Raw genomic sequence first — 12,298 nt, 5'->3', positions numbered from 1 at the left:
TCTCCTTCTGTGTTTATCAGTGGTGCAGCATTTATTGTACAAGGGAGCAATCATCTTATATATTTACTTGGGTTGTGTTCGTGATGCGACTACTACATTCCTGTGGACAGTGTTAGATAATGAATGTAGTCAACAGTTATTTGACAGAGAGACTGGGAAAGTCAGTAGAGTGAATCCACAGCAAATGTTGTAGTTTTATAATTATTTGTAGCAATGAGAAAATGTCACCGGACCCCTAACTTTATTACAGTTAATTCAAGACAAATAGACGTTTATCTTGTACCCTTTACTGCTTGCATTAGGCATGTTCACCTGATTTATGGTTACAATGAAAAAAAATCACCATCATGTAAAAAATTCAGATGGCGACATAAGAGACAGCATCACAGAAGTATGACAATTGTGATATGAATGGGGACTCACAAGAACCTTTCAAAGTCTGAATTTTAGGATACAGACAGATAAATGAGGCAGATATGGATGCAGCCACAGTATTAGTTCTGAGCACTGCACGTGGATGAGATGCTGTGTGAATAAGGAAATCTTCCCTGAAAAGCTGAAAGATTGAATGCAAAACTTGCCAGGCAATCAGTACACAAGCAGTCAGACAGGAATCATCTCTTCTAAACATTAGGCATTCATGTGTAGCAATTTTATTTTTTGTATCATAAACCCAGGAAATATTTTAATGCCCTGTGTTGAGCTATTCATCTCCACTACATAGCCCCAAAAATTTATCCACCGACTCCAGTTGACAGGGATTAGTGGATCCAAACCATTTAATGAAGGCGCTCTGCTTCCTGCTGAGTTCCAGGTGTCAAAGACTCAGTAAAGATAGACTCTCTTTGCATAAGTGATTTGATAAATAATTAATAAACCTACAAAAACGCTAAAGCAGAACTAGAGGAGAGTCTATATTCAAGAGGAGTTTTTAGTAATAGGCAGTTTACCTGTTCTATTATCAACTTGAACAAATGCATAGATACAATCTGAAGAGAATACAAATAATCACTCGGTCCAAAACCAGGTTTAAGTAGTTTATTCCTGTAAACAATACTTATGACTTAAACATAGATGTGCTTAAAGATCCCAGCTGGGATTAGGCCAGTATTGTGCAAACTGGTTCTAGAGACAGGAGAGAGATTTCTGGCTGGCCAAAGTGTTTATGTTCTTATTTCAAATAAGCAAAATGAAAAATGTGTGCAATAAAGACAGCAAAAAAAATGGAATATAGTGTGTAAAGTTATGGGAAAACATGGGTCCCGAGTCCAGCTACTTGAGTAGCTATCTTTATTAAAAGTTTTATATTTGTAAAAAATGTATAACAAATCAAATATCAGTAATCTATATTTGCTACCCACCTAGCTTGTGTAAAGTTTTACTTTCAGAGAGTGCGAAGGTGTAACTTCAGGGTTTAGCACGTCAGTATTGCTCTGTGCTCCAGTAAAGTGAGTAAAATGTGTAAAATGTGTATAAAATCGAGGAACTCTACCCACAGATGAACAGATTGTGCTTCTTTTGAGCTTGTAAAAATGGGAGCAGTCAACCAAATATGTGATTTATGAAGAGAAAACAGTACCAGGCATATTATGTGGTGTGAAAGCAACTGGACTAGCCAGTAGGTAGAATATAATGCAGCATGGCAGGCTTTAATATACCTCTGCAACATATCAGGTACACTCAGCATTTCCAGATCAGAGATGTTTTATGATAAGGATTTTCCCTTTCAGCCTCACTTTTCAGCTAGGTACTCCCTTTAGTCTGATATTCTCCTTTATTTTGTCACAGCTTACACACGCCCCTAGAGCTCAGCAGTTGTAAATTACAGTGTCTGTGGCTTTCTAACAAACTTCACCTAGAAGATTTCATCTATGCATGTAGATCTTTTAGAATTATCTTATTTCAATCTAGATGTAATCTAGATTAGTTCTTAAAACCAATTTTGTATGCTGGATAATCTTCAAAATAATGTTTGCCATCAAAAGGGTCAAAATGTACCATTTCTCAAATATCGTGGGGTCTAAAACATATTAGTGTGGTTTTCTAACGTATGTCTAATTGATTATAATAAACGATTTGTCTGTTTTATTCTCTCTGTGTTTGTAATGCTTTTCTCCTTCCTAGGTCTTACTACCCAAAGTATTTACTATAGGACCGATTTTGTCTGTAATGAAATTAACGTATACACCTGCCATCTTTGTTGAGAGCGAGAATTAGCACAATTTAAAGCACTCTTGTTCTGTATTTAAAGCCCAGTTAACCATCAGAGTTTCTAATAACAGTTTGTGAACTGTTTATTATTTTTGCTACTGGATCATGTGTGCCTGTTCACCTGCACTTATAAATAAAAAGGAACTAATTCAGTTCCAAAGTACACAGGGATGCAGTTGCTGACAGTCAGCAGCATTGCACACTCTTATGCTAAACTCCAACTGGCTGCTTAGCTGAAATACCATCCTTTCATGTAGTTGATTCTGCGTTGTTTCTTTGGCTGATACAGGAACTGAAGTAAATACAACTGCTTATGTGACTATTCAGGTCATGGTTTTGCCTTCCAATCTGTAGAATGAAAAATGTATCAATAGGTCACTTTTACAATATCAATTTTTTTATGAAAACAGTGTATAGGAGAGTGAACAATTGCAAGTGAAGGGTATTAATTGTATATTAGTTCAGATTTTAATAAAACATATTATTGATAGTATTTCTATATTGAATTAGTGGAGCACACTGCTGTTCTGTTTAAATTAACATTATTGTGTTTCATATAAGACCACCGAACACATAAAGAATCATACCAGAGGTGCTATGAAGCAGATTGTTCCACTGATTTTGACATCTGGCAGGAGTGTCAGGGAAGCGTGTCTTCCTTAGCACCAATAAAGGGAACAGCCTTCCTGGTTTCAGACCTTCACATTTTAAGTTTTACTTCACAAGTGCGTCTTAGCCTTGGTTGTGTTAGTGACCCATCAGCAAGGACTCTGTCAAAGCAGAGGCTTCCTTGGTACTTACGTGAATGCTGCTGCCACTGAAGAAGGAGCAATGTTAACCTGTTCCTAAGAACTGCTTTACAGTTTGTGTGCTCTAAATCCTCCTTGAAAAACAAAGTAAAACAAATGTAAAGAAATTACTGCCAAACATCTCCAATGATCTGGAATTTTATTCCATCCATATACATGCATAGTAACAACATTTGTTGAGAAATTATTTCTATCAGAAGTAGAACATTATCTTTGTGATCACCAGTTGCAGTATTGCTACTCTTATATTTAAATATATCTTATATATGAATTAGATTCATAATTGCAGCATTGAGTTTAGGGGTTTGTTTTAGACTGTGCCTTTCAAAAGATAAAACTGATTGATATGACCTCATTACTTACAATACTGCTTCCAGTAATTTTGTTCATTCTTTATAAAGTATTGCATTTAACAGCAAAGGTTTAAAAATTGAGACAGAGATGCATCAGCGAAAGAAAATACAAGTACTATACAAGAAAAAAATTGCCATCTTCATTTAACGTACGTTTCAGATTAAGAAAGTGGACGGAAACATACTGCTACATACAAATGCAAAGCCTAATGACTAAGGTACTGTATCTGCTAAAATATAAAGTGCAAACTGAGCCCAATTGTTCAAAAAAATTGAAATTTTAAGGCGAACTTTACAGCATAGTTGAAACTTCTTTGCAAGTTATATTTTAGCATATACATATATCTGCAACAGCATATAAGAAAAAAAATCAGGATACACAAGTGCTTTTGAAGCTATTTCTAAAATGCTTTTCTGTATTGTTTGTGACTATTTTCTTTAAAATCTACTATACAGTGCAAACCATATGTGCTACACAATAACTATACAATAACATTACAAATGACTTTAATATAAAGTTTTTAAATAAAAAATAACATAACTACAGCTATGAATACTGCTGGTAAAATAAATTAATATTTTTGAAAATGGCACCAATAATACACTTTACTAATGGACTGTAATGAAATTACACCTTTAAGTCTTCAACTTAGCCATAGCGAAACCTCCTGATTGTCCAGATGTAATTCAAACAGCTTTCCTTAGACCGTATGGAACAATATGCTAAACACAGGTACCAAAGGTGACCGATTGTTTCATTTGACATGTTCTGCTGCATGTGACGAGCAATAAAACTTCTTATGAGTTATAAAGTTTGAAAGATTGTTGAACTGGATGTCACACAGTCGGCAATATTTTCCGCTGGTCGGGGCCTGGGTAGAACCATTCACGCCTTTCGCTATACTAGACAACTGTTCCTCTGCCGTGGGAATTGCTGGAGAGACATTTTCATTTGCAGTTAAGGGATTCTCAGAGATCCAGGAAGGCGACTTGTGCCCATCTTCATGTGGAGGATTCTGGGAAATGTTCTCTTGTTGCGGGTTTGCGGCAGCTCTTTCCTCCTGTTTCAGCCCCCCATTAACTATTACCATGCCTCGGTTTTTTGGCAATAGCGGAAGAGACTCTTTCTTCTGCACAGCACATCCATTGGAAGGCACCTGGCCTTTAGGAGATTCACTTTCTGTATTTGTGCTTTGATCTAAATCAGTATTATGAATGACGAGAGAACCAGAAATGTAATCACTTGGCTTTATTCCGTAATATGGAGAAAGCTGATCTGCTCCTTTAGCTTTCTTTATTGCTCCAGGGTAAAGGCATTGTGGAAGAAACAAATGTTTGTTTTCTTCTTTTGTAGCAATAAGCTGGGCTGCTTCACTAAAGACTTTTAGTCCTTGAAGTGTTGCTAAGTGTGTGGAAAATAAGTTTCCGTTAGGAGAGGACTGTTTCGAGTTTCCGTTTTTCTCACATTTGATAATGCTTCTTTCGTAACTGACATCTGGGCTGTTTCTTTCACTTTCTGGGTTCTGAAACACCTTACTGTCGAGTTGTCCCAGGTCGTTACGCTGATGGGCAGTGACAGGGCAAAAATTCTGCTTGTGAGCCAGGTAGTTCTCTACCTTGTTAAAACTGATCTTGCACACTGTGCACTCATGGTAGTCCAGCAGCCTTTTGGGAGAAGCTGATGTCCTCTCTGACGGGGGCAAGCACTTTTTACTGAGATCTATTGGCACATCCATCTCCAAGCATGACACAGTGGAGTGGGGAGTATCACACTTTGAAACTGGAACGCACTTGTTAATAGACAGTGATGTTTCCAGATGCTTTGAGACTATTCCCGGAAAGATGTCACATCGTGGATGGTAACATTCTCCAAGACCCTCTGTTGACTCTTGAGTAGATGTACAAGGATTGCCAAGGTTACCCACTTCTAGAAATCGCGGCTGAACTAGTGGTGGCCTTTGCTCTTGCTCTGGTAGGCACATCTCATACATCTTCCTTCGCTTCCGTGTACGCATTGTTCTCTGCATGGCAGGCACTTTGTTGGAAGCGGACCTCTTCAGCGGGGGATCGTGGCGAGTGGCACAGTAATACTGCTTGTGGACCATGTATGTTTTGTGTCTGCTGAAAGTAATATTACAAGCTTCACACGTGGTCTTGTTGGGATCACTCTCCCCTTCTACTAAAGGAGCACTGGGATTCTTCACATCAGAAGGTTTTCCATTCATCTTCTCATCGCCATTGCTTGCAGTTGACAACTTCTTAGATTGTGTTGTAAAATCTTTTTCATGACTTTTATTGTTTGGCCCGATCAAATCTAAAACACTGGAAGAGTTTATGCAAGATGTCTGCAGAAGTTGATTCTCTGGATCTGATGTGTGAGGAGCTGCACTCAGGATGTTTATAGAGCTTTGACCGTTACTGGGACTTACAGCTTCTGGCATTTTTTCTGGAACACTGGAAAAATCTGGTGACTTTGCCATCTGCTGCCATCGGCTGCTGCAGTAATGCTTTTTGTGTACCAAGTAGTTGTCCAAATTATTGAACGTTATGTTACACTCAAAACATGTAGCCCCTTTGGGCATCAAAGGACTGTAAATTACAGGAGGATAATTGCTACTTCCATGCCTCAGTCTTCGATGGACCAGTTCAGACATTTTGGCTAATATCTCTGAAGCCTGAGGAACCACAGTGATGTCCTGGGGAAAAGCAAACTGTGAAAGAAAAGGTCCCATTGGGAAAGAAGGACCAATATTAGGCTGAACTGGGGATGAAGCAAGTCTTGGACTGGATGGTTCAGATTTTATTTTAGTGTATGAAAAACTCTGCTTATTTGTTGCAGGCTGTGTTTCTGGCCTCTGGGCTGGAAGGAAAAGTGGAGCCTTTTTTTCACATTTATCAAGCTCTGTATCAGAACTTGCATCTTTAGTCTGCATGGTCTTTTGGCTCTGGGGAACATCATTTCTGCTCAACAGGTCCGTTGCTGGCTGTAAACCTTCTTCATTTCTACTTGGAGAGTGTTCAATGTCACCATCTCTCTGAATCTTGTTGCCAGAGACATGTAACTCTTGGTGCTGCAGTAGCTCCCTCTGAGTTTGGAAGCCAAAATGGCAGTGATTGCATCTAAAGGCAGCTTGAGTAAGATGCGAGAACAGGTGCTGATGAAAGTTAATCACTGAGTCTGCAGTGTAAGTACAAACTGTGCATTTCAGACTAGCACCAGGCGGGAGAAATTCTTCCATTTTCACTCCTACAGAAAAGACAAGTAAAATACAAAATGAAGTGACCACTGTGCCCTTCGTGAATTATACTGGAAAATCAGTGGCACAAAAGGTAGAAACACGGTAAGAACAACTCATTAGTCACTCTGAAAATACTTGAATTGGTTCAGAATTTCTTTCTTCGAACTGCTAGAGGACATTCCCAGTCTCTGCTCTGGACAGCCTTAGTATCTGCATGCAATCAGCAGAGGAGGGGAAAGTAAGAACAAGGGAAAGGATAAAAATATACTGGACTTACTCTGAACAAAAAGATCTTAGAAATTACAGTTTTAACTAAATGAGGCATAATGTTCTCCATACATGATCACTGGAAATTTTGAATGCACAGAAAGCACATCAAGGTCAAGAGGATCAACATTATATGGCTTGAGGTACAGCCCTGAAAGCCACAGACAGAAGTAGCACTTTGAGCATTATTGATGCTCGCCTCCTGGCTTACGAGTTGGTTGTAGTGTGGGAACATGATACAGAATTCTCCTCATCAGAAAGGACTGATGAGTTGTGTTTGTTGTGAAGGAGGAGGAGTAAGACATGGCTTCAGCAACATTTAACCTTCCACATATAATGGCCATAGGCAGTTACTGCTGTAATAAAACAGCTTTTCCTCATGAATTCATTACAGTTTTCCCTACCAAGAACAGCACATTCAAAGCCATTTTACAATCATTACTGACACAAACAAATTGTTTCATGGTATTTAGAAACTGAAAATGTTTTAAAAAAAGACGAGACCAAATCTCCCTCCTACAATGACAGAGATTGTGATTATTTGTTAGACAATAAAAACTGAAACTGGTAGGGATGGAACCTACAGTGGATGCTTGTTCTGTCTGCACACACACACGCACATATATACCATGCCTTGGTCAAGTAAACTAGGTTTGTGGTAGTTGGACAATATAAAGGTGTAAGAATACTGTGGCTCAATCAATGGGAAGTCATTCTGTTGGACCTGGAGGCCCTCACTTCTCCCCTGGCATCAGTAACTCCCACTGTTGTGAGTGACACTTAGAATCTGAACTACTGTGGGCTTCAGAGGCCAGAAGGAAGCCAGAGATACACAGAACTTTAATTAGTGCTTGTTCCCCGTCAGGCACTTTGTCACCAGGAGGCCATATGAAGCTTTAGCTCCTTTACTGCCATGAGAAGGTGTTTCATATGCTTCCACATCACATGATACAGTCATGGTGGAGTGTCGCTATAGACTTTGCATTTCAGTTGGGGGTCCATGCTCCCGTGGTGTGGGTCTGCTACAGCCCCCAGCAGGGACTGTCACAGATGCTGAAGCAGACACAGCAGTAGCTTACAGGGTATTTGGAAGAGGAATGTTTAATTTCTACTGCAGATGCTGTAATAACTGGTGATAATTTGCACAGAAAAATAAAGATTGATAGAATCTGAAAGAGAACAAGAATGATTGAACTGACTGCTTTATGACTAAAAAGGAGGGGAAGGCCTGACATGCAGCCTCTGATCAAGAAATATCTAAAGATTCTTACTGGAAATCTGGCAGGATCTCAGAACCGTGTCTTTCAGGGTTCACAGATGCTTATCTCTAGATTGCATGAAGGCATGGTCACTCACAGCTCATGGCTGAAAACCCTATCTTACACCCAAGCCAGTGGCATGTCATTAAATGCAAAGAGCTGAAGCAACCCTTTCACAAAATGGCTAAGATTTCAGAATTTTCCTCTATTTGGGGAGAAATTAATTTGTTATCATCCAAGAGTACCTGGTTTTAATTACTAGGCTGCAAGACATGCTGGGCTGCATTCATGTGCTCTTGTTGAAGCTGTTGCTACTGTTCCGCCGGTTCACTGAACAGTGAAATATTAGCTAGGTAAGAGACAAAAAAATGGCAACAGCCTGATATTCAAAGTTAAGATCAGGAAGCACAAAAAGCTCTGACCTCTAAATGAATGGCGAAGTGTTGTCTACATAACAAGGTTTCTCACTCAGCACTCTTCTAGTCCTGTTCTGGGAGCTACCAAATTCCTTCAAGGCAACATGATGCCTTCTAAACTTGTAATTGCTGTGCAAGTATCAGAAGACCATTTTTCACTTCATCAAGTCCACAGAGTAGACTCATACTCCTCTAGGAGTTTTGACACTACAGCTGAACCAGGCTTTCTTCTGTGAACAAAGCACCCATTAGTGTCCTTTAGACTCCATCCACTTACCAGGAGGATCAGGAACTCCTGTAGGGCCCTTGCCTCTGTCCAGACACAGCTCTGTAAGCCAGACAGCAACACACCCACACCTGACACTGCAGTCTTTCTTATTTGTAGGTTTTCTCTGCTAATGAAAACTCCAATGCAGAATGTTCTGCAAACTCATAACTGGTGTTTCCAGGATTAATTCAACACGAATTCAAATCAAAGAACCTTCAGGGAGGGAGACAAGATTCCTGTTGAATTCCAGATTTTTTAATCTCAGGAATTCTGTAATCCACTTTCCATATATCTAGTATTATAATTTTAACAACACAGACAAACTACTATCCCCATTTTATATTTATAAGGAGGGAAAAGAATATTGTTGTGAAACAATAAGTTTTTATGAAACAAGTGTCCTGGGAAAAGAGCACAGAGTTCTGGACCCCAGTCCTTAAAGCCTCCTGCCTAAGAAGCCTACTCTAGGATCCCAAGATCTTCTCTCAGAAGGACTTGTTCTCTGGTGGTGTGTATTTCTCCACTGAGAATCAAAACAGAGTAGATAGAGATTGTAGTCTAGCAGACTCCCGTTGTTCAGTGGATGGAATCCTGAAGTAATTGAACCTCTCAGAGATGAAGCAGCAGCAGTCTGTGTCTGGATTCCTGAGCATACCTTCACCAGCAAAGAAGTGCTGTCTATATGCATGAATACACACATTAAAAGAGAGACAGCATTCAAATGAGGGTTAGTAGATAAATGACACTCGTTACCTGGGAGAGGTGCTTGGTGTAGGACACAGGTCAGAAACTGGTGGCATTTTGGTAGCATCTACACCCAGTGCTTGCATATATTTGGAGACATTGATCCGTCGAATGTCTACAGCAAATAATTCTTCAAATAGCTAAATCTAGAAGATGACAGAGGAAAATACATGGTACTTACCGCTGTGAGAATTTAGGTGCATTTCCATAGCTCTTGCGTTAGAAAAACTTTTGGTGCACTGTGGAAAGGGGCAGACACTTGATATCTGCTGAGCACCATCTTCATTCTCCTCTGGTAGCTGAGGCCCCTCTCTTTGCCTCCCGCTGCAGTAGTACATGAGATGGGCCTGCAGGTTCCGCTCACTTCGGTACCAAATGCCACAGGATTTGCAAGGGAATATGTCCTCTACAAGCAAACATAACCAGGTGCAGGTTAGCCACAGTGCACTCAGTGCCAACCAATTAACACAGCTGGATTAATTCCACTCACTTCCCCATTAAATGCAAGCTTATTTAATAAAATATTGAAAACAGAGCCATGGGTTTATTAAAAAGTCACTTGCAGGTGAGAGACTGAACGTGGGAGACAGATGTTTCTTTCAAAATGAGATTTAAAAATAGTTAATATAAAAGGACAGCTAGAAGTTTTTGGCATGTAATTATTAAAAAACTGAAATTCAATTGTTTGTTGCGAATATGCAGTAGTAATTCAAGAATTAAGCTACATTTCCAATACATCACTACTCAATAGGTAACATCTTTCAATTGTACTTTTTTTTTTCTGTGTGCACAAGTCTTTCCAGCATTGGGTCTTGGAATTTTTGAGTGCTAACTGCAGATCATTATGACGAATGCATATTTTCAGAATACTTATGCAGTTATTACTGTAAAATTCTGTTACCCTGATATCCAGGAGGTCAGACTAGATTACATTTCCTTAAGATCCTACAGTGTTGAATGTAATATTACACTAAGCAGCATGCTTATTTCCTGGGTTCCTATTGTGATTAACATTAGAAATTAAAATTTCTTATGTTCTTTTGTCCTCTTGTTTTTGGTAACTTGTTACTGTTCCGCTTTTCACTATGCAAAAGGGATATTTGCTATTTATAATGCAATTTTTCATTGTCTTCTATCCCAAAGCATCAGCATCCTTTGAGAGGAAGAAAATGCAGAGGTTGCACAGAGTGCTTCCCAGCAGCAGAGGGAGTAGATATTTTAATCATGTACTGAAGGCTACATACTTTACTCAGGTGAAGAGCAAAAATGAATACTGTGGATATTTGGTTGTTAATATTCTGTCAGAAGTATACCTACACAGTACGTGTTGTGTATCTGCCTCAGAAGGACAAAAGACCCCTTTGATCTTTCTGGAAGTTGAACTTGTCATCCTATCAGTAAGAACAAAGAAGAAATCCCAGACCTTCACGGTACATCTACACCAGTAAATTCAAAGCAACAGGGTCCAGACTAGAGCAGCGGAACTTCTTGCTTTATTGTTAAATCACAACAATGGTCCCTTCCACATTCGGCTTAAGTTAATTAACACCTTCCTCATTCCTCTGTACAGTTCAAGAGTTAACCATAGGCCTAGGGTCATTCCCTGCAACTGGTTTGGACACTTCTCTCCTGTTTCTGAGACTAAGAGATGATAAAATTATGAGTGCAGCCAGACTGTGCCAGCTGACCTCAGGACTGCAATTGCAGTCAACATCTAAACACATCTTGGTCAACATCAAAACTCCCACTGACTTCAGAATGCAAAAAATTGCTAGTGATTGCAATTAATTTAGTCTTGAATAATGGCTGGCTGAAAATACGGCATGCGTGGCTGATGATGTAATTCATTATCATTCACGACAATTTATGTTTAATTTCAAATATCGATGTGTATAAGACAATGGCTCTGTTCCAATTCATTTGGGTGAACAAAGTTGAAGACTCCAACCCATTGAAATGGACGAGTCTTTTATTTGTTAAATATTGACAAATGCAGCCAAAATTTGCATTGCTTAGTTTGCTTCTCTGACTGCATTGCTAGTGCTTGTCTACTTTTCTGCTCATGAATTTGCATTAAATATTTTTACCACTACCAGTTTCTATTTTTCCCTTTGCCACTGAATAATTGTGCATGAATGTAAGACACAAACATTTAATAGAGCAGTTAGTATTCCAGTACATACCACTATTAAAACATCACTGACACAGCTTGTATCATTTGAAATGTCCATCACATGTGAAAACTGACATTTCAGCATTTGTTTTTGGCTTCAAATGGTTTAAAAAAGTTGAACCATTGAAGTTCCCACAGAAGTGAAAGTCCAAAAGTAGTAGTAGGAAATTCCGATATGGGCAACATGTCCTATTTGAATTCAACTGAATTCCATCACTGAATTGAACTTTCTGATTATCTTAATGAATTTGACTTCCAGCCATCTTTATTTCCCATGGGCTAGATGGCCTGGACAGTCTGTAGCTCCAGTTATACAAGGTGCATATTGTGACTCCCATTACGTGCCTTGCAGAGGAAATGCGGTTGGGGAGTTTTGCAAGGTGAGAAGATGGAATTCCAGGGAGAACAATGTATAGGCATGGGCTCTGAAACTATTACTTCCCTAAAGCGATGCAAAATAGATAAAGGCTACTTGAAGTTAATGTTTTAATTTTTTAAAAGCAAAATATTTCATTTTTTTTCAGTGCATAGTTTCCAAATATTTCAATGGATCAACTGA

At 39.1% G+C, this 12,298-nt stretch overlaps 1 protein-coding gene across 1 annotated transcript in view; it reads right to left on the bottom strand.

Moving 5' to 3' along the window:
• Positions 1 to 4,045: 4,045 nt before the first annotated feature.
• Positions 4,046 to 12,298, bottom strand: part of ZFPM2 (zinc finger protein, FOG family member 2) — a 312,664-nt gene continuing 304,411 nt past the window's right edge. Inside the window, exons 7-8 of the mRNA XM_065629091.1 lie at positions 9,748 to 9,972; positions 4,046 to 6,620 (exon numbers count right to left, since the gene is read on the bottom strand). Coding sequence (XP_065485163.1) covers positions 4,129 to 6,620; positions 9,748 to 9,972 — 2,717 coding nt within the window. The 3' untranslated portion in view covers positions 4,046 to 4,128. The remainder of the gene's footprint in view (positions 6,621 to 9,747; positions 9,973 to 12,298) is intronic.

This window comes from Caloenas nicobarica, chromosome 2 (genome assembly GCF_036013445.1).
Source record: "Caloenas nicobarica isolate bCalNic1 chromosome 2, bCalNic1.hap1, whole genome shotgun sequence".
Classification (NCBI taxonomy): domain Eukaryota; kingdom Metazoa; phylum Chordata; class Aves; order Columbiformes; family Columbidae; genus Caloenas; species Caloenas nicobarica.
This window is presented reverse-complemented; position numbering and strand designations above follow the sequence as displayed.